Source organism: Geotrypetes seraphini, chromosome 2, assembly GCF_902459505.1.
Source record: "Geotrypetes seraphini chromosome 2, aGeoSer1.1, whole genome shotgun sequence".
NCBI classification, from domain to species: domain Eukaryota; kingdom Metazoa; phylum Chordata; class Amphibia; order Gymnophiona; family Dermophiidae; genus Geotrypetes; species Geotrypetes seraphini.
The window spans coordinates 269,439,680-269,462,238 of NC_047085.1; the positions used below are offsets into that span (position 1 = coordinate 269,439,680).

General features: G+C 42.6%; 1 protein-coding gene across 3 annotated transcripts in view; it reads left to right on the forward strand.

Annotated features, from left to right (window-relative positions):
- Positions 1 to 22,559, forward strand: part of STX17 (syntaxin 17) — a 188,589-nt gene that overhangs the window by 27,520 nt on the left and 138,510 nt on the right. For all 3 annotated transcript variants that reach the window (XM_033929654.1, XM_033929653.1, XM_033929655.1), the window contains exon 3: positions 4,757 to 4,822. In XM_033929654.1, the coding sequence (XP_033785545.1) occupies positions 4,757 to 4,822 (66 nt within the window). The remainder of the gene's footprint in view (positions 1 to 4,756; positions 4,823 to 22,559) is intronic.

Genomic DNA, 22,559 nt, shown 5'->3' on the forward strand with positions numbered 1-22,559 from the left:
TTCCGTGCACTGCCCCGACTCTCTGTGCGCTGTCCCGACTCTCCGTTCACCCTCCCTGACTTTCCGTGCACTGCCCCGCCTCTCCGTGCGCTGTCCCGACTCTCCGTTCACCCTCCCTGACTTTCCGTGCACTGCCCCGCCTCTCCGTGCGCTGTCCCGACTCTCCGTTCACCCGCCCTGACTTTCCGTGCACTGCCCCGACTCTCCGTGCGCTGTCCCGACTCTCCGTTCACCCGCCCTGGAGCCTTAGGTCCCACCTGGGGGCGCGGCCTGAGGCACATGGTCGGGTTGGGTCGGGTCGGGTTGGGCTGCGCCCCCAGGTGGGACCTAAGGCTCCAGGGCCTATTCTGATTGGCCCACGCGCCTTAGGCCCCACCAGTAGGCGGAGCTTTGGGACGGATGGGCCAATCCGGCCTCATTCCGTCGTTGGCTGCCTGCCGGACAGGCGGGTTTGGCTCCCGTCTGTCCGGCCAACTAACAAAGGTACGGGGAAGGGGGGTGGGGGTGTCGTGGGGGTCGGCCAGGGGGGTCGCGGGTCGGCTGGGGGGGCGGTCGGAGGTTCTTGGGGGGGGGCGGGCGTTGGAGGGAGGGGGGTTTGCGTCGAGGGCAGGAGGGCCTGGGATCCCTCCTGCCCGTAATGTGGGGTGGGGGGTCGCCGTGGCCAGGAGGGTTTGGGCTCCCTCCTGGCCCGATATTGTCGGGGAGTTGGGGAGTCGGCCGGGCAAGAGGGCTTGGGCTCCCTCTTGCTCCGATCGTGGATGCGGGTGCGGGTGGGAGTGCGTGCGAGCGAGCGGTCGTTCAGGGTGGGGGTGCGAGCGGTCCTGCTGGGGGGGGTGAATCGGGCGTCGGGCGGGGTGGGAACTATGTAAAAAAAATTTTGTATACTGCGCTCACGCGTATAACGCGCGAGGGGTATGCGCGGTAGGTAAAAACGCGTATAACGCGCGCGTTATATGCGTGAAAATACGGTAGTTTTATGTAATTGGGCTTGCAGCTCGGGAATACCCTTCTGGGCCTTTACAAGCCCGATCTAAGGAGAATACTTATGCCCTTGGGTTCATTTCAGCTTCTTGTTTAGTCCATGCAACATGTGCTTTTAAGGCAGTGAGGTACCCTCTCTTAACTACTTTTAAGGTTTCCCAGAGTGTGAAGGCTGATATTCCGGGGGTATCATTAAGCTAAAAAAAAAAAAAAAAGAAATACCGAAGCTGAGTTTCCAGCTGTGAAATGTGTGCTGGATCCCTGAGAAGAGAGTCTGGCAGCTGCCAATGCCTACAGTTTGTGTGAGAGTAATAGCCACATGGTGAGCTCATGTATTAGGATAAATATTCACCTTTTGGAATATGTATATATTCATTTGCTTTTCTTAAGTAATGCATTATTAAACATATTTTGACCTTTATATCAAACTGGAGTCCTCTTTAGCCCAAAAAATAAAGCCCCGTTCGCCTATATGTGGATGCCTCTGGCACGTCTAACTGATGCCTAAGTCTCATCCACCTAACTCGCGTCTACCTAGCGCCCAGCTCACGCTCAAAAGTAGACCTGTTTTTAAACGCCTACATTTTAGACGTTAGGTAGATTCATTAGCATGCTCAGTGGCATGCTATTCTATAAATGCATGTCTATTTCGAAGCCATACCCACGCCTATCCTGTTAGGCGTGATTTTTTCTGATGGGCGTCCACGAAATTAATGCTTGTTAAAGTCATTAATTGGGCTTATTATCCACTTTATTTGGATGCCTAAATCGATGGACATCCACATTGTGGATGCCTAAAGTTAGACGTCCTTTACAGAATTTGCCCCTAAGTGAACTTAGTTTCTACCCTACATAAGATGTCATCACAACAGGGTAGTTCTCTGCACACATCCTAAGGTAGTGTTGGAGTTCCATCTTAACCAATCAGTTGTTCTTCCAACATTCTTTCCTAAGCTCTGTGCCCATCCTGCGAAAGCATACTGTATACTTTTGAACTTCAAGAGAACCTTGGCCTTTTATGTGGAATGAACAGTCCACCAAGCTTTGGGGTTATTTTGACCCTAACAGGATTGAGACAGCCATTGGTAAATGCACTTTATTCAATTGGCTAGCAGACTGCGTCTCCTTTATTTGTGCCCAGACTAGGCCGTCTGTAGATATGTCCTAGCTCATAAATGTCAGAGCCATGGCTGTGCCAGTAGCACACTTAACCCTTTCAGGACCATAAGGATCGTAGGCCAATTTTTGTGGTTTTGACGACATTTTTATGGTAAAAAGGGCTTGCAGATGCCAAAAAATTGATTTTTTTTGTGAAATATCATTATTTTTATTTAAAAAAATCACACTTCTGGCTTATGGACAGTGTGGCAAGTGAATCTTCTCGTCAATCTGGCAACGACGCTAATGAATGAATGTCGGAACCAGTTTGTTTACATAAAGGCAGTATCATATGGAATCCGTACATATCAAATTTAGAACTGTAGACTATCCCAATCAAAATTTATAGGATTTTAAAGTTATGGGACAAATATGTCCCTTGGTCCTGAAAGGGTTAAGGTCAGCCTCTGTACAGGAGATTTACAGATCTGCAGCTTGGTCATTGTTCTATACTTTCACATCTCATTACTACCTAGAGTGAGACTCCTGATATGCTAATCGGTTTGGCCAGTCTATCTCTCAGAATCTATTTGGGGGGTCTAGAATCCAATTTCACTCCACCCCAACCCATTTGTTTCTATTCCAAACTGTTCCCCCCAAAATTGAAAAACATTAAAAAAAAAAAAAGTTTCTAGGCCTTAGCCTGTTGCAGGCCCTGTTCCCTTTTTTATTTTGGACAGCCTGATAGCTAGGGATTTCCATCTGTGAAAAAATGCTGTTCTGCTTGCCCTCAGAAAAAGTAAAGCAACACACCTGTAACGGGAGGACACCAGGATATATTCTCACAAACTTGTGCATGGGCTAGATTCACTAACAATAGTGACTCAATTGCTGTTGGCCGATTCTCTTGCCAATTTTCAAACAGCGATTGATTCACTATTAAGTTTGCTTGCAAATGATTTGCCCGGAGGTGTACATGTAAAATATCTGCCCAATTAAAAAAACCCAAAAGCCTCCCGACAGCGCCCTCTCCACCAACAATAACTCCTCCCTCCCTCCCTGAACCAAAAAAAATGGCAAGAGGGATGCCCACTTTCTCCTGCCACCAGACACTGACCCCGATGCTCTCTCCCCTGCGCCGAACTTAAATATGGCAGGAGAGATGCCCACTCCCTCCTGCCATTGGGCCCCCCCACCCGTCGGCTCCCCCCAGTACCTTTAAATCGGGAGCAGGAGGGGTGCTCAGTCAGTCCCTCCTACTCCTCCGCCAGACGCTATCTGTGTGGGCCTTAGGCCCTTCTCCAGTGCATCACGGGGAGGGGCCTAAGCCCCTGATTGGCTCAGATGCCTTGCCAATCAGGGACTCCCTTAGGCCTGAGCCTATCAGGGACTCCCTTAGGCTCCGTCTGTATCCTGAATACAAGGGGGAGGCACTTTAGGCTTAGGCTCCTCCCCTTGTATCTAGGATACAGAGGGAGCCTAAGGGAGTCCCTGATTAGCTCAGGCGCTTAATACTCCTGAGCCAATACTCCTGAGCCTTAGGCCCCTCCCTGTGCATCATCTGATACACCGGGGAAGGGCCTAAGACCCGCATTACAGATAGCGGCCAGTGGAGGAGCAGGAGGGACTGACTGAGCACCCCTCCTACTCCTGACTTAAAGGTATGGGGGAGGTCCGATGGCAGGAGGGAGTGGGCATCACTTCTGCCATATTTAAAGTTCGGTGTGGGAGGAGTGTCTGGTGGTAGGAGGGAGTGGGCATACCTCCTGCCATTTTTTTGGGTTCGGGAAGGGAGGGAGGGGCACTTTGTTGGGGTGGGGGGGCGCTGTTGGGAGGCTTTTTTTTCTTTTATTTTATTGGTCAGATATTTTGCATGCAAAATATCTGTGCCATTGCAAAAAAATGAAAAAAACCCAGGCAGTCCTGTTGGTAACACAGTTACCGACATATCTACAGCAATCAGGTTTTAGGATCGGTAAAACCTGATGCTAAATAGCCAAGCAATGTATGTGAATCAATCACTTGGCTATTTTGCATGAGGTTTAACTGATTTGCATGGCCGGATCAGAAAATGGACTATTGAGGAGAAAAACACACGGTGGGCCATTTTGGGAATCGGGTCAGTTAGCAGCGATCGTTGTTGAACCTGTGAAAACAGGTTTAGCAACGATCATTGACTTTAGTGAATCTAGGCCCATGTCCCCTATCCTACGAGCTGTAATTAGATCATCATGGAGGTGTGGTAACTATGCATATGTTAACACCAGTTTTCAAAGGGGAAAAAAAAACTTCACTCTTCTTTTGAAAATTATCCAACTGAAGGTACATGCTCATGTTTACATCTACTATTTGTTATACACAAATTTCCAGTTTATACTATGCACATATTTTATAAACATGAAGCAGATGCTATTTGTGTCAAATTTTTGGGCATGCTATTTTATGAGGACACATATGACATATATTGGCTATATATGTGCTTGTGTCTTCTTGTCTAGGCATCCTGCTATAAAATTATCCCCCTACATGTCTCTGCACCTATTTTGTATACTTTATGTACCATAATTTTTTAAGCATGCATTATATGCTGAAGCTTTTGTTATATAAATTACATATCCCTTTGTGGAGAAAGTCATTGTAATTATCTGGTTCTAAAGTGGAATTTTTCTTTTTATAGTATCAGAGGTGCAGATTATGGGACAGGTTACACGAAGAGCACATCAATGCTGGGCGTACTGTCCAGGTAAGTACTGTTTTACAGAGTTTTGTTGAACATTTTATTCAAAATTGCTTTATGCTTCGTATTGACTGGTACAATAAGAATTTTATCAGGAATTTATTTTCGCCCAGCCGCACGCACGGCTGCTCGAGTTGTTCAATCTTCTCCTCTCTTGCAACTTCCTGTTTCCGGTTGCGTCAGAGGAGAATATTGAACAAATGAGCAGCCACGCGTGCGGCTGGGCGAAAAAGAAAGCCGGCATACTCTACATCTAAGGTGAGGTGGAGGGAGGGAGATGGCGGAACGCTGTTTTTGTATCACTGCCTGCCTGTGCTCACGTTCCAGATCCTCCTGCATTTTTAGTGTGCACAATTGACCTGATTTGAGCTATAGGTGAACATGGGGGACACGTCATTGCAAGGGAGGACAAGTCAATTGATTTATTTTATGTTCTGTTTTTACTACAGGGCAGAGGCACTGAAACAGATTCTCAATGCAGTAGTAGTAGTGGCAGGACTCTCGTCTGTCTTCATGGTGTTTCGCAGTACTGAGGCTTATATGGATGCTGCGGGGATGGTGATGGGGCGGTGAATGGGATGGCGGTGACGGTGATGGGGCGGTGAAGGGAACGGCGGTGACGGGGAGGTGCAGAGGATGGTGGGCCGGGGACGGTGCAGTGACGGGGACAGATTTTTTCCCCGTGTCATTCTCTACCTGAAAGCACAAGAATTCTAAACTATATTGATTATTAAGATTTTTCCATTCAGGGAACCCTGCCTGAATGGCCTGCTTCAATTGCAACCATCTGTAACTTTGTGATTTATCAAGTCCGAATTTTGTTGCATCTGTGAAAAATCAAGCAGTTTGCCATTAGATATAACATCATCTAAAATATGTATACCTGCTATAATCCAATACTTCCAGACGACCTTAAACCCGCCAATTTGAATCTTGGAGTTCAGACATATAAATTTTTTTTAAAAAAATTCTTTATTCAGTTTTAACTCTTGCAACAAGTGTACAATATTCAATCAGATAATTCGTACTAATCACTTGACATTCTAACAATTATTGTCAAATGCATATAAAAAAGACCTCTCCCCCACCCATCCCATTCATCAGGAATAAACCCATTAAATCACATAACATACCTTCCCATCCCCACATTAAATATAGTCCTTGGTTTTTGGTTTTTTTATTGGAAGAGGTGTTAAATTATTGACATATCTTATAGTTCTCCATGTATCTATTAATATTCTGTTTTCTTTATACACTCTAGGCATTTTAATACCAAGAACATGGGAGAGCCTGAGAGGAAACAAAAGTTGCCATTCCAACTTTAACCAATCTGGGAGCTTATCAATGAGCTCTGGGAGGACCCAATACTTACCCTGGCGCATAATATAGGATTGATGATACCTATAGAAATTAGGAAAATTTACCCCACCCTCAGCAATTGGCTTTTGTAAAGACACTAAGGCAATTCTAGCAATTTTACCCAGCCAAATAAATTTTGTAAGAATACTATTTAACTTTTTATAAAAAGACCCCTGAAAAAAAACTGGTATCATACCCATTTGGTAACAAACTACAGGCAAAATCATCTTAATAGTTTGGACTCTCCCCCACCAAGACAAATGTAAAGGATTCCATTGTTCACATAATTCTGTTACCCTCTTTAATAAAAAATTTTCATTCAATTTCATTGTTTCTTCCAGCGTATTTTTTATCCAAATACCTAAATATTTTATTCCCTCCTCCTTCCAGATAAAAGTAAATGAATCAAATAAACCTTTTGTATAGTGCACATTGAGTGGAAGAACTTCTGATTTGCTCCAGTTTATTTTATATCCTGAAAATTTCCCAAACTTCTCTATCAGTTCAAGCAAGCATGGAATAGTTGTTTCAGGATTCCTCAAATGAAGCAATATATCATCTGCATAAGTAGAGACCTTATATTCCCAGTTAGTATGAGGAATACCCTGTATCTTCTTCATTTGCTGAATAACTAATAACAAGGGTTCTAAAACAATATCGAAAAGTAAAGGAGACAAGGGACATCCTTGTCTAACCCCCCTTTGCAGATTGAAACATTACGAAAAATTATTATAAATATATAATCTAATAACAGGGGAGCTATACAATGTTTGGATCATTTGTATAAATCCTGAACCTATACCAAACCAATCCATTTCTTGATACATGAAGGCCCATTCCACCTGATCAAAGGCCTTCTCTGCATCCAAAGATACAGAAAAGGCTGGATCCTTCATGGCTTTTGTTAAATATAACATATGAAAAGCCAACTTGGTATTATTAGAAGAATGTCTCTGAGCAACAAACCCTGTTTGGTGCATACCAATTATATAAGGGAGAGCTTTAGCCAAACGTAGAGCCAAAAGTTTTCCATCTACATTTATTAATGAAATAGGCCTGAAGTTTGAAACCAATGTGGGATCTTTATTTGGCTTTGGCAAAACTATAGTTAACGATTCTGCCATAGTACCTGTAATGCAACCTTTATTTAGTTGAACCTGATATAAATTTAATAGATGAGGTAATAGGGTAATTTGAAATGATTTGTGAAACTCTACCGTAAAACCATCACCACCTGGAGCGGACCCAACTCTAAGGGATTTCAACGCTGTTTGCAATTCTTTTAGTGATATAGGTTCTTCAAGACTTTCTTTTATATGTTCAGGAATTTTAGGTCCCTCTAATAATTTTAAAAACTCAAATCCATCTTTTTCTTTATCTAAATAAGGCTCAGAAGAATAAAGAACTTTATAAAACTTTAAAAATTGTTTTAAAATCTGCTCAACTTGAGTATAAGTGTTACCTTTCTCATCTTTAATGGCAATAATTTTTGTCTTCCTTTTTTTTGCTTTAAGATAATTTGTCCCGCCTTATTTGAGTTTCCATAATACAAGGCTTGTTGAGAAAATAAATCTTTCTTTACCAATTTAGAAGAAATCTCATTAAATTTACATTTTGCTTTTAAAAGAGCCTGCAACGTAGAATACTCCCATTTATCAATCAATTTTGACTCTAAAAGCTTAATTTCCTGCTCTAGATTGAAAAATTGTATTTTGACCTGTTTCCTTAAGATATGCCGAATAAGAAATAATTTGTCCTTTTATGGTTGCCTTAAAAGCATCCCATAAGGTTTCCATAGAAATTTCTTCTGTGGCATTAAGTTGGAAATAGTCATTCATTTTTAATTGAAAATCATCACAAAATTTTGAATCCGCAAGCAATGCATTATCAAATCTCCATAAAGGTCTACTATTATCTTGATCAACAATTTTGAGTTCAATCCACACACCTCCATGATCAGACAAATAATTGGATCTATGGAGGATCTGTTGTACTAACTGATTTGAAACAAAAGTGTAGTCTATTCTTGAGAAGGATTTATGAACATGGGAACAAAAAGAAAATTCCCGACCATCAAAATGAAGTATTCGCCATATATCTCTTAAATCACAAGAATATACGAAATTATCTAATCCTAATGATTTAATAATTTTACTAGGTTTTTTAAAATCTAACGGAGGATCCATAACAGCATTAAAATCCCCAGCCACTACTAAATTAGAACCAGCCAGTGGTAGTACCAATTGTAGAGATTTAAAAAATTCATTTTGGTTCGAATTCGGGGCATAAACATTGAAAAGCGCCATTGTAGTGATTCCCATGCTCATGTCAACATGCATATACCAGTCAGTTTCAGCAAGATGTTACCTCACTGCTTTGCCAAACTTCATTCAGTACAGTTAAATGTTATTTTTAGGTCCTCAGCGGGCTACCACGCACTCAACTCATCTCATTGTGCGGGGCTTTATGCACCCTTTCGTCACTGGACCCATAGGTTTTCTATGCGTTTTTCATAAATATTAATTTTACCTTCATTAATTTAAGTATAAATATGCTAAAAGTACTTAGCTTGTATTAGACACTAGTTGGGAGGGTAGAAACATCAATCATCCAACATGTTTCGCCCGTGTACTTCACAGGGCTTTATCAAGGCTCCCTCTCCCATTGATAACCACAGTCTCCCACCAATGCGTCAAGAACGATAGTTCCCCAGCAGCGTCCATGACGAATTATCAAAACTCAAGGTGAACAAAGCCATGGGACCGGACAATCTACACCCCAGGATTCTTAGGGAGTTGTGTGATGTCCTGGCGGAACCGCTATCCGTGCTGTTCAGTCTTTCCCTAAGTACTGGAAAAGTCCCCATGGACTGGAAAACAGCTAACGTCATTCCATTGCACAAAAAAGGTTGCAGAACGGAGGCTGCGAATTACAGACCGGTGAGTCTCACCTCAATAGTGTGCAAACTCAAGAATTAGATACGATCCTGACTGAGGAGAATCTACAGGATCCCCACCAGCATGGATTCACAAAGGGAAGGTCCTGTCAATCCAATCTGATCAGCTTCTTTGACTGGGTTACAAGGAAACTGGATATGGGGAAGTCTCTGGACGTCGTGTACTTGGACTTCAGCAAAGCTTTTGATAGCGTCCCGCACCGCAGATTGTTGAGCAAGATGACTTCGATGGGATTGGGAGCGACATTGACGACATGGGTCAATGACTGGTTAAGCGGTAGACTCCAGAGGGTAGTGGTTAACGGTACCCCCTCCAATACATCGGAAGTAACCAGTGGAGTGGGACCGATCCTTTTCAACATATACATAAGAGACCTGACTCAAGGGCTTCAAGGCAAAATAACACTATTCGCCGACGACGCCAAACTATGCAACATAGTAGATAACAGCACCTTGCCCGACAGTATGAAACAAGACCTGCTCTTATTGGAACATTGGTCCTCGACTTGGCAGCTAGGCTTCAATGCTAAAAAATGTAAGGACATGCACCTTGGCAGCAGAAACCCGTGCAGAACTTACACTCTAAATGGTGAGACCTTAGCTAGGACTAGGGCAGAACGTGATTTGGGAGTAATCATTAGTGAAGACATGAAAACTGAAAAGCAGGTGGAGAAAGCTGCATCCAAGGCTAGACAAATGGTGGGATGCATCCGTAGAGGTTTTGTCAACAGGAGGCCCGAAGTCATAATGCCCCTGTACAGATCCATGGTGAGACCTCATCTTGAGTATTGTGTTCAATTCTGGAGACCACATTATCAAAAAGATGTGCGGAGAATCGAGTCGGTTCAGCGTATGACCACCAGGATGGTCTCGGGACTCAAGAACCTCCCATACGAGGAAAGACTGAATAAACTGCAGCTGTATTCGCTCGAACGTAGAGAGAGATGGGACTTGATTGAGACTTTTAAATATATCACGGGCCACATCGAGGTGGAAGACGATATCTTCTTTCTTAAAGGACCTTCGACCACAAGAGGTCATCCGCTGAAAATCAAAGGCGGGCAGTTTCATGGCGACGTCAGGAAGTATTTCTTCACCGAAAGGGTGGTCGATCATTGGAATGAACTTCCATTGCAGGTGATTAACGCCAGCAGCGTGCTCGATTTTAAAAAGAAATGGGATATGTATGTGGGATCTCTAGCCGGGTGAAGTCTGGGGGTGGGTCATTAGCGTGGGCAGACTTGATGGGCTACAGCCCTTTTCTGCCGTCATATTCTATGTTTCTATGTCTATCTATCCTAAAATTTAGTATTATCCAATTTAATTAATTTTTTCCCCCCTTTTTATTCTACTATCATCATTTATATTTATGTACAGGAAAATCATATTTCATAAATTTTATATCTCAATGCTGGATTATATCATCTTACATACTATCATAATTATTTTGATAATGACAAATAATAAATATCATCAATCAAATTTATAAATCAATAAAATATTTTCTAATTCATTTATGATCAGGCTATATATGAATCTAAACAAAAATTCCTTCCCTCACAATAACAGAATATGAGAACATAGTTTATCTACACAAGATCCTTCTTTTACATGAAACGCTTCACCCTAGTCCTAGGGGGCTGTGCTGGTATTAGCTTATCAACCTTATGTCGGTATAACAGTCAGTCAGGCCCCACATAGAAGGTGGAATATGCATAATAAGTCCTGTACAAATTAGACTTGACCCTCTTGTAGAAATGCAACTTGAGGACAAGGAGGGGTAGACCTATCTTCCACCAGCAGGCCTGGACAGTCCAATTTTCTGGGTGTTGGGTTAGTTTCAGCAAATCTATTTGTAGGTCTGCATAGTAATTCCAGACTAAGAACCGACAGGGAGTGAGAGCAGCCTGATACATAATGCGACCCCGTGTCCTCAGATGCAGAATCATGTTCTGGAACTCAATATCTTGCGAGTATATCCCATATTCATGCGTCTTCAAGAAGAAGTTTAGTAACTCACACCGCATCTTCTCATGCTTCACAGCGAAATGTTCCTTCATGTTAGGACTGGTTTTCCCCGGCGTATGGGCTGTTCCTATGTTTCCTTTAGCCCAGAAGGACAGCAGCTGGCTGGGGCTGAAACCATTAACAAAGTATGGAGCCCTACCCAGCTCATTGTCAAAAAGACTACGAAAAAAATCTAAGTAGCTGTCAATTAGGTCACAGGCCCCAGACTCCACAACAATGTCATCCTCTCTGCATCCACTCACAGTGGTGACTGAGCTGATAAGCTCCTGAGGTGGTTATAGTTATAGTGCTGATAGCTGTTGACAATGTACATTTGGCCGATTTTGGTGCTTCTATAAGCGTAGCACTGTGGAGAAGGCTTGCTGGTCCTGGCTCTAAGTGAGAAAGACACTCTGATTTTCCCTTTGCAATCTTCTAAGAGACCCGACTATCTGACCTTAACAGTCCTATGACTCCTTTGTCATCCATCGTTATGCAAACCTCAGCACAAACCTCTGTTGTATATGCTATGCCGTGCCTGGCATTCTGACCAAATGAAAACCTTTTCTGCTATTACTGTAGGTAGTCCAAACTAATATTCAAAATCTTATAAAGTACTTTCAGAATTAACGAAGCAGTGTCTTCTGGTTGTAAATTTAAAAGTCATCACCAACATCTTTTCTCACATCAAGCAGCATTATGGGGGTAAAGATCTGGAACAACTGCTCGTGCCTACTACTTATAGGGAATTCAGGAAACGCCTAAAACCACATCTGTTCCTGAAGTACTTAGGTAACTGACCTATACAATCTTAGTCCTCAACAAATGATCTTTAGAACTGTTATTCACTAACTCTGAACTTTGTTTATTCCACTCAATCTGTAATACCTTTTAATCATTGTAAACCGCATAGAACTTCACGGTCTTGTGGTATATAAACTGTTAGGATTATTATTATTATTATTTTGAAAGCCTTCCATTGTTTTTCCCTACCGAACACACTTTATACACTCGCCTCCATGGAGCATTCCGACTTTAATGACGTAAACCACCTCTCAAGCCGGCTCTGGGTTTTCCACAAAACTATTGTGCTTTCACTTGCTAATCCTCTTCCTCTTCCATAGTTTGAGTGTTCATTTTCCCCAATTTCATTTGCATCTGAGGTGAGGAGGTATGAGCACTTATAAAGACAATCATTATCTGTCAGTCATTTTCGCAGTGTGCTGATGAAGCCATAATTCAAATCAGATCTTCTGCAACTCAGATTCTTTTTCCAATCTAATATATAACCTTTTTCTGCCTCATTGATTTGGCACAAGCTCATGTTTTTGGTCCAAGTCTGGAATAAATATTAGATAGAATCTACAAGCCATGGAGACCATTTATTTTGCTTATCCTCACGAGCCTTCTTTTAAAGTATTCTGAATAGAATTTCATCTATTAATACTATGCATCCAGGACGGTTATAACAGTTAATTCAAAAAAGATTCCAACTTTCATTCTTTGCAAGTCCTTATGTACCAATCTCAACTACGTTTAAATAAAATCTTAAAAATCAATCAAGAAAATAAGATATTAAAAGTAAGTGACAGTTTTGGGGGGGGGGGGGTTTCCCATGAAATCATCGGTTGTTCACAAGCTTCCAAAAAAGACCTTTAACTTTACAGGATCCTCAAAACTCATTGTCTTATTGGCATAGGTAACCCTCATTAGAGCAAGGTATAGCAAGCCATATTTGGCCCCTAGATGTCTCATTTGCGGCCGTAAATCTAGTAATTTTTTCCTTTTATCAGCGGTGGCCTTAGCGAAATCTGGCACTATATGAATTTTTGAATCTTGACACTTCAAGTTTTTATTTTCTTTTGCCAGCTGGATAATTTCTATGACTTGCTGATGCCTTAAAAGTTTAAAAATAAGTGGACATGGCCTCAAATCTTTACTTGTTCTTCTTGTAGGGATCCTGTGAGCCCTCTCAAATTGTAATGGATACTTTGTCTTGAGAGGCAGGTTCTTTGGGAGAAAGTTTTCAAGAAAAGAGATTGCATCATTATTTTCAACTCCCTCCGGGAGCCCAATTATTCTTAAATTGTTCCTTTTCCCCCTGTTAATACAATCCTCCAACTCTCTTGAGAGAGTATCCACTTTCTCCCTATATGATTTGCATACCCGTATTTCAGTTTCATTTGCTGCCGTTCTTTTTTCCATCTGATCTATTTTTATTTCGATCTGTTTCATACGTGCTGTGAGGATTCTAACTTTGTCCTTTACCTCCTTCAGCTTTTGAGCATTGTCCGAAACTATATCTGTGATTAGTTTCAGCTGTGCTAAAATGTCACCGTTATCTTCTTTGGGCAACGGCACTTTCGAAGGAGTCACGAGTCTATCTTTGATCTTTTAGCACTCCCCGACTCTATGCCAGCCACTTCATTCTTCGTCTGTTTGCTCGAAGCCATTATTGAAACTAATCTCCCAATTATCACTTAAAGAAACAAATTTAATAGCTTAATTCTTCTTTCAGAAAGCCTGTAACTGCAGAGCTCGATCCTCACCCGACCATCCGTCTGCTACTCCAAGCCATGCCCCTGATTCCTCTATTATTCTTAATCAAAATGGCTATTTAGCTTGAAAATAGAGGCTCAAATTTCGTCAGTACCACCTCTCCCGACATGCATGTTTCAAAGAGAAATTTTCTTCAGGGTCGAGGGGAACGTTGCAACAGATCACTGCTCCCTCAATCATTCCCCTCAACCCTGAAGAAAATTTATCTTTGAAACATGAATGTCGGGAGAGGTGGTACTGATGAAATTTGAGCCTCTATTTTCAAGCTAAATAGCCGTTTTGATTAAGAATAATAGAGGAATAAAAGTTAAAAAGATAAATGAATTCAAATAAGATTTACAATGAAGTAATAAGTAGTGAAGCTATCAGCTTTTTAATGAAAATTAATAAAAGATTGGACCGACAAAGACTTTTAGCAGCTAGTAGTATGAAATGCCTAGCTGCATTCTGAAGGTCCATACAAAAAAATGGAAAATTTCTTATCTATATATGTGGGGCTGCTGTCAATGAGCGAGCATTACATAGTTCTATATAAAAAGATTTAATAAGATTTCAGTACATTTTGTTAGTGCAGCCAAGAGTGGATGTATTGTAAAGCACTAACTTTGTGGCAGTAATTTCAGTTATTGCACCTACCATTAGGCACTATCTTATAGAATTGCTGTTCATGTATATACTTGCTTATTTTATAAAATATGCAGTTACATTGAATCTCCACTTCTCCTGTGCTGAAACTGTCTCTAGAAAGACCTACATGTGATGCAGATATACGTACACACGTATATTGTGGAGTAATTTTATAAAAGGCCTTTTCCATGTGTAAGGCAACCGATACATGTGGAAAAACAGTTATAAAATTACCTCCATATTGTTTGATACAATGATGTTATGGAATCTTTATAGTTTTTCTGTTCACATTTTTTGCCATTTTGTTTTATTTTCATCTTGAATTTTTTTTGTAGTGAGATTTTCATAAATGTATATTTTAATTCTTTTTTCTCTTTTGTCTTGCTTTACTGGGCTAAAAAAAAGTCTTTTGAGATTTTTGTTGCTGAACAGTCTGCAGAATTTCATTCAGATCTCTGACTGACTGTCAGAATGTGTAAGTCAAATAAAGCTCTGAACCTGCAGACACAATTAAAACGTATTTTCTTTATTGCTACTATCAATCTTGCTTTTCAAAATGTTGTCTTCTGGTTTGCTTCAGCTGGACATTTCTGGCTAGTCTTGCTGACTTACAAAGACAAGCAAATGGGTTTCAACAGCTTTAGCTGCCTTTTAATTTTAATGCCGAAGGAATATTATATGTTAAACTAGTAGAAGACTTGATATTGACAAAAGAAAAAAAGGGTATATAATGTAATTAAAAAAAAACCTGTCCTAGATCTTTGTTTTAATTAATTAATTAAGTGAAAGACGTGCTTGATAATAAATTATGTGACATCCTGAATGTGTTTGCTGTAAGCTATTTAAATGTTTACCAATGGACTTGTGTTCTGTTTGTTTCCAAAAAATTCTGATTAATTATTGTGATTCCAAATGTTCTATGCAGTGGATACTTTACTCTCAAAATTAGATATTGTAAAAATACATTAGGAATACCTAAGTCAATATTGACCCAAGGCATCAGCTAAGCAAATATATGCACAGCAACTCTACATTTAATCCATGTTCACATAACCATTGCTCAGAATTTTTAATTTAGTAAGAATAATTAACTTGTGTTCTTTAACTGTAGCAAGAAAGGACATTTAACTGTAGGTCTAGATCTTTATTATAACTTGATAAACAGAATTAGAATTAACAATGTCAAGAATATGAATGTAAAATGTTTGCCATTTTTCATACAGTTAACAGTAAAATTTATGATTTTATTTATTTATTAAAAAATTTATATACCGCATTCCATATCGCATACATAAAATCTTTCCCTATGATTATCACATATAACATAGACATGTCTAAACAACATGATATAACGTACATTTGACTCCACCTAAGTGCAGTTTGGTTAAGCACTCGCTTTGGTTATCCGCACATGACCACCACGGCCCCAATTTTTTTTTTTTTTTTTACATTAAAGTCAATGGATGTAAACTTTGGATAATTGCAATCACACAATCCGCTTATGCGCACAGATGTTATAGGTCCAACCGCCATTCTCTCACGTAACATTTACTTTGGTTAAATGCAATCACATGTTGTGACATGGATGAGCCATGTTTTTCGGAACTGCAGCCCAGGCCTGGCCAGATGTTCGAACTTTCGGAACTGTACCATGGTATCGCATAGACAAAAATCATTGTCTTTGGCTGAACATGTCGATGTGTTAAAGAGACTTGACCAAAGGGAGAGTCAGGTCTCTATTGCAAAACATTACAGCATTCATCCTAGCCAGATTTCTTGGATTTACAAAAAAAAGCAAGCAATATTGAAAGACTGGCAAAACCACAGCAATCCTACCAGAAAACAGAAAAGAATTGGGAAGGCTGGAGACATTGAACAGACGTTGCTGCGATGGTTTGATGAAGCTAGAAGTCGACAACTGCCAGTCAGTGGACCTCTGCTGATGGAGAAAGCAGCACAGTTATCTGAAGAACTGGGTGTAGACTTCTGACCAGTCAGGCTCTGTGCCTGCCTTGGTCCCTGTGTTGTCATTAATGCCCACCGGGGGAGTCAGAGAGGAACCAAGGTGAGATCAGGTTCAGTTAGAGCAGGGTGTGGCTCTTCATTAAAAGGCAGTAGTTTGCTCTTGGTGGGAGAGGTGAGAGGGAAGACAAGAGGCTCTTTCCAAGTAGGACATTTCTGGCAAGCTAGGGTAATGCCTTAGACCCGGGTGTGAAAGAAGCTGGGATCCACACCCCATTTGCAGCACGAGCCAGTTGGTGTGTGATAAAGCTGCAAGGAAAGCCAAGAGGATTGGCAGCTCCTGTTTCCAAGCCTGAGCTGAACCACTGTGAGTTTTTGTTTTTTTAAACTCTTATTTTGTGGCTGGGTTCTTTTCCTGTTCCTAGTCACTTTCAAAGACTTTTCTGGACTGTACAATTGTTTGATTAGCTAAGAGTGAGTGGGGAGAAGTTTGCTACCAACTGGGTGGGAATTTTGAAAGCTGTTCTGTGTGCTTTTGAAAAGCAAACTTAGTGGACTCCTCTGTACCCAGCCCTGCTACAATTTTAGGCTGGAGGCTTTATTTGGATGTGTTTACCTTAGAGTGAAAAGGCATATCTCTGGGAATTGTTTTGAATGCTGTGAACTTACCTGAGCTCTGCTGAGGAGCAGACTTGAGGGAAAAGGAAGATATATTGTAAAGCTGCTCTTTGAGAGTGCAAATCACAGAGAGAACTGTTTCATTAGGAATAGAAATCCTGAAGACTGCCAGAATTTTCCTCTGGCCTTCTTTTTTTTCTTGTTTCCAGTTTTGAACATTTGTTTGTTGCTTTGAACTTTATACCATTCTGAACTTTATTTTACAGTAAATTTTGCATTATTGCCATACAAACAACTGTGTTTGTGTTTTGATTAAGTTCCTTTGAAAATCCTGCAGGGTGACTCCAGTCTGAGTCACACGCTAATGTACTGTTGTTGGTGGCCACTAGAGGCACTGCAGAGTCCCAGCCAAGGGCTGCAGGGTGGCTACAGACTTCAAAGTGACAAACAGATGGTTAGAGAGGTGGAAAGTTCATAATGGCATAAAATTTAAGAAGCAGCATGGCAAAAAAACAAGACACGGATGAGTTTGATGCAGAAAGATAGGTCATTGAAGTGTTGCCATCAGTAATTGGTGGATATGAACCATGTGACGTGTTCAGTGTCGATGAGACGTGCCTCTACTGGCGTGCCATCCCTGATGGAACATTGGCTTTCAAATGCAGCGAAGCTGTTGGCTTCAAGGTGCCACAGGAATCATTGACATTCCAGCTCTGTTGCAATATGGATGGTAGTGAAAAGCTCGAGCCACTGGTGATTGGGAAGAATCAAAATCCTCAGTGCTTCAAAAACATTAAATGCCTGCTTGTTGAATATGAAAGCAACAAAAACGCATGGATGACGGTGACACTGTGGATTGAATGGTTGCAGAAGCTTGACAAGCTGATGAGAAGGCATAGTAGGCACATTGTAATGCTGTGTGATAGAGAATGACACGGTGACAAAATTCATCACCGTTCCCGTCCCCGCGGATAACCGCGGGAAATAATCCCATGTCATTTTCTAGTGTCTATTTCAACCTCAGTCCATCTACACCAGCATTCTTCAAAGCAAAGCTTGCAGGTCAGTGGTTGTGGCCATTCATACTCTGATTCTTCCCTCTCTCCTTAAAGAATGACATGAAGATGGTTTCCCGCGGTTATCCGTGGGGACGGGAACGGTGATGAATTTTGTCACCGTGTCATTCTCTACTGTGTGATAACTGTGCAGCACACAGCACAGCACTAACCAACATCAAACTTGTGTTTCTGCCGCCAAACACGACCTCTTTGATCCAGCCGATGGACCAAGGGATAATCTTTCATCACGACTAATAAACCACCTGCAGAGATTGTTTCCTTCTTGGACTCGCTGAAGTCCCTACAGACGCTGCGTTGTTATCTGGAGATAAATGGCTGTCATGACTATGGACAGTTTTACAACATCAATAGTCAGATACACAGCCTGAATCGTGCAATCTGCGTGTAGAAAACAGTGACTTGATTATTTCAGTAGAATGTTGGTTTAAAAAAAGGTTTATTGCATTAGACCGAACAGTACTGTTTCTACAACTGTACTGTATTACATTGTATTCGGTGTGTTTTTGGTTGAATAAAAGTTTAATTGCATTTGACTACAGCATACTGTGATTTTTAATGACTAACAAATGGTACTCCTATTAAGTGCACGTAGTGACCCGGTCCGAAGGGCATGCAATTAAGCGGAGTCGACTGTATTAACTATCGTAGTATGGTGAAGTAAGATGCTCTAGAAAGGAAGCAAGGAAGCTCTGTGAATATTCTGGGGTGCATTGTGATTTGGTACACAAACCTTTTTTCTAGAAATATGTTCTGTTTTAAAAATCTAAGTAAAATGTGTATCACAAGTGTTTGGAGAAAAAAAATATGATTTTTTTTTAATGTGAACCAAATTTTCTACACTGTATTGTAGGCTGTTAACCATTGATACTCTATTGCTGTTTTAGGACCCACCTGTGGTTCTTCATTATTCAGAGGCTGAGCCTATATGAGAGGGAGAACTTTTATGTAGATTTTGGTGCCACAGCATTGCTGGTATGAGATGGAGTGTGGGGTATCGATATTACTGGGGTGGGGTCTAGGAATGATGGAGAGAGGAATTTGGATACTTCTGAGACTTGGGAAGAAAGGGAGGATATGCACATGTATTTTTCCCTTTGGGCCCCATTTATATATGGAAAATTGACATGGCAAGGGCAGCATCCACCTATAAGCTGCCATTTTGGATCTGATAAACATGTGGAATACATGTAGTGCTGTGCTTCCCAGGCACATGACATGACCAGCCACATAGTCCCATGTAACACAATGGCCACTAGTGGGCCTATCTCAGAGAGTATCAAAATTGCTACGAGGAAGGAGTACCATTTTTCTTATGCAGAGAAGAGGGAAGAGAACATTCTCTTTCTGAGAGGAGAAGAGTAGAAGACTTATCTTATTTTGCTCTGAGCTTTGATGGGTTTGGGGAGAAAAGCTCAATTGTAGGTTCCCTTCTATAGTTTAGATTTTAAAAGAGCAAACTTTACTTAGCTAGTCTCCATAGGATAATAGCCTTTTATAGTTCTTCAGTTTTGTAAGCTTGAACCTGCTGCTAGAGATAATTTCTGGCCGGCAGAACAGGGTCTGGCTTAGTCTCCATTACCTCCCGCCCTCCCTTCTCCCACCCACCCCTAGCTCATTTCTTTACTTATAGCCTTAATTTATTGCCAATTATTCTAATTAGGACAACAGGAGAACTCTTTACATTACATTACATTAGTGACTTCTATTCCGCCAGTACCTTGCAGTTCTAGGCGGATTACAAAAGAAGATAACTGGACATTTCCAGGAAAATTACAAATTAGGGTGCTGTTTACATGGTTGAGACTTTGATGGGAAATTTACAAGAGTGGGGATAGACATAGAGATGTGTTATGATTTCTTGATAAATTTTTTATATTTTATTATTTTTTATATTATATTTATTATCTAATATAATAAAACCCTAAGCCGCGCATGTGCACTCCCACCTGCATGCGCCCGTTTTCTGTGAGCTGTAGGGCACCGCGGGTAGGAGTGCGCATGCGCGCAAAGCTCTCTCTCTCCCTCCCCCCCGAGGCGGTTGTCGGCCAGGGTGGCTGTCGGCGGCCCGAAGCGGATGTCGACCGCGGAAGCTGTTGGCGGTTGCAGGCTGCGGTGGCTGCTGGCTGCGGCGGCTGAGCCCGGACGGCATTTAAAAATAAAATAGGCAAGTTTTTAAAGGATGGCTTTTCAAACTCCCCCACCACCGCTGCCGCTGTACCTTTTAAAACCTTCCACCCTCCCCCCAGCTTCGTGGTTAAGGCCTGGCTTCTTCGGGCAGCAGCAGTGTTTAAAATTCACTGCTGTTGCTGGCTTCAGGCCTTCCTCTCTGGCGGGTCCTGTCTACTTCATGTTTTCATGCTGCCCGATGAATTTGAAGGAGGAAAGGGAGCAGAGGGGGAGAGAATGGTAGGGCATGGAGGTAAGGAGGAAGGTATGGGGAGGGGAGGAAAATGCTGCACAGGGAAGTGGGGTGGGAGGGAAATGCTGCAGCACACGGAAATGGCGAGGCAGAAAAAGGAAGGGAGGCGTACTGCTGGTCAGGGGGAGCAGGAAAAAGGGGTTGATGGACAGAGACAGAGGAAGAGGTGCTGATGGACAGGGGGGGCAGAAAAATGAAGGCAGTTCTACTGCTGGACAAGGGGGAGCAAGAAGGAGGTGATGATGGACAGGGGGAGGTAAAACAAAGGGAGAAGGGCTGCTGCTAGATAAGGTGAGCAGTGATGGGGTGGTGGAGGACACAGGGGAGGTAAAAGGAAGGGAGAACGGACAGGGGGAGCATGCAATATAACCCTAAGACTATAAAAAAAACCAAATACTAAATAAAGCATATAATAAAATCCTAAGGCTCTCTATACTAGTCTAATATTCCTAGTAGCTTAATAAGGTTAATTAATTAATCAGCTCAATAACAAGATGCAGATAGTAGTCCAGCAGCAAGAGGGTTGCTATCCAGTCTTTTGCATTGAGTGTCACATGTATGATTTTCTCCTGGTTAGCGAGAAGTTATATGTCTGTGCTTGCTGCAAAGAGCTCCTTGCTTTTCGAGAATGAGTACATTCCCTTGAGGCTAGAGTAGCAGACTTGGAGGAGCTGAGGGAGACAGAGAAGTACTTAGAGGAGACTTACAGAAGAACTGACTGCATATGGAAAGGGAGAGCAAAGAGTAAAAAACATAGAGGACTTTAATAGATGACTCAAAGCCTGGTGCATCAAGAAGGCTTTAGGTACATAGGAGGATGGGGTAATACATGGAAGGACAAGAAACTTTATTCTACGGATGAGCTACATATTACTACAGCAGGAAAAGAATCCTTGCGGAGAAATTTAAACAATATGGGACTCATAATCAAAACAAAAAAAGTCTAAAAAGTGGCCTAAATGGGTACTTGGACGATCAAAAAGCCTGATCATCCAAGTCGTGGCAGGAGAGATAGCTAATCTCTCTTGCCGTTATCCACCTCTCCCCCTCGATCGGATCGGGCAGGAGGGAGCCCAGGCCCCCCTGCCTGGCAACTCCCCTCCCCCTCCCGACAGGATCGGGGCAGGAGGCAGCCCAAGCCCTCCTGCCTTGGTGAGCCGTGACCCTCCCGACACGATCAGGGCAGGAGGGAGCCCAAGCCCTCCTGCCCTGGTGAAACCCCCAACCCCCTCCCCCTCTAAGATATGGGTAGGAGGGATCCCAGGCCCTCCTGCCCTTGTTGCACACCCCCACGATCGCCCTCCCCTGAACCCCCGCCTGACCCCACACTCCCCCAGTACCTTAAGAAAGTTGGACGGACGGATGGGTTCCAAGCCTGGCCAGCTGGCAGGCCCGCCAACCTCAGGAGGGGCCTAAGGCAACTGGGCCTATTTGTTTGGCTCCAGTGCCTCAGACCCCACCTGTGGGCGGGGCTTGAGGCGCCTGCGCCAATCAGGCCTTAAGGCCCGCCATTCTGAGGATGGTGGGCCTGCTGGCCGGGCTTCAAACCCATCCGTATGGCCAACCTAAGGTATTGAGGGGATGTGGGGAGTGGGGGTCGCTGGATGAGGGGGTCCGCGGGGTTCAGGGGGGCTGAGCAGGGGCTCGGGGGGGTGATGAGGGCAGGTGGGCCTGGGATCCCTCCTGCCCATATCTTAAAGATAGTGAGGGGTAGGGGGTTTTGCCAGGGCAGGAGGGCTTAGGCTCCCTCCTGCCCCGATTGTGTCGGGGGAGGGGGTCGCAGCTCGCCGGGGCTGGAGGGCTTGGGCTCCCTCCTGCCCCGATCGTGTCGGGAGGGGAGGGGAGTTGCCAGGCAGAAGGGCCTGGGCTCCCTCCTGCCCGATCCGATCGGGGGGAGGGGAGAATTGCGACAATAGAGATTTGCTATCTCATTTTGTCGAAATCCAGACCGTGTTGGGTCCTGTGCTACCAGCGGACTGGGTCCTTTAGGTTTTTATGTGGATTATTTCATTTTCATGTGAATTGTTTTATTGTATATTTGGAACTTTGTTTCTTTTTATTAAAGTTCTTTTCAGGACCATCGTCACTTCACAGTGTATTCTTGGTTTCTCTTGGATTTTCTTCTCTGTGGAATTCTTGGGGTCAACTTTTGTGGTT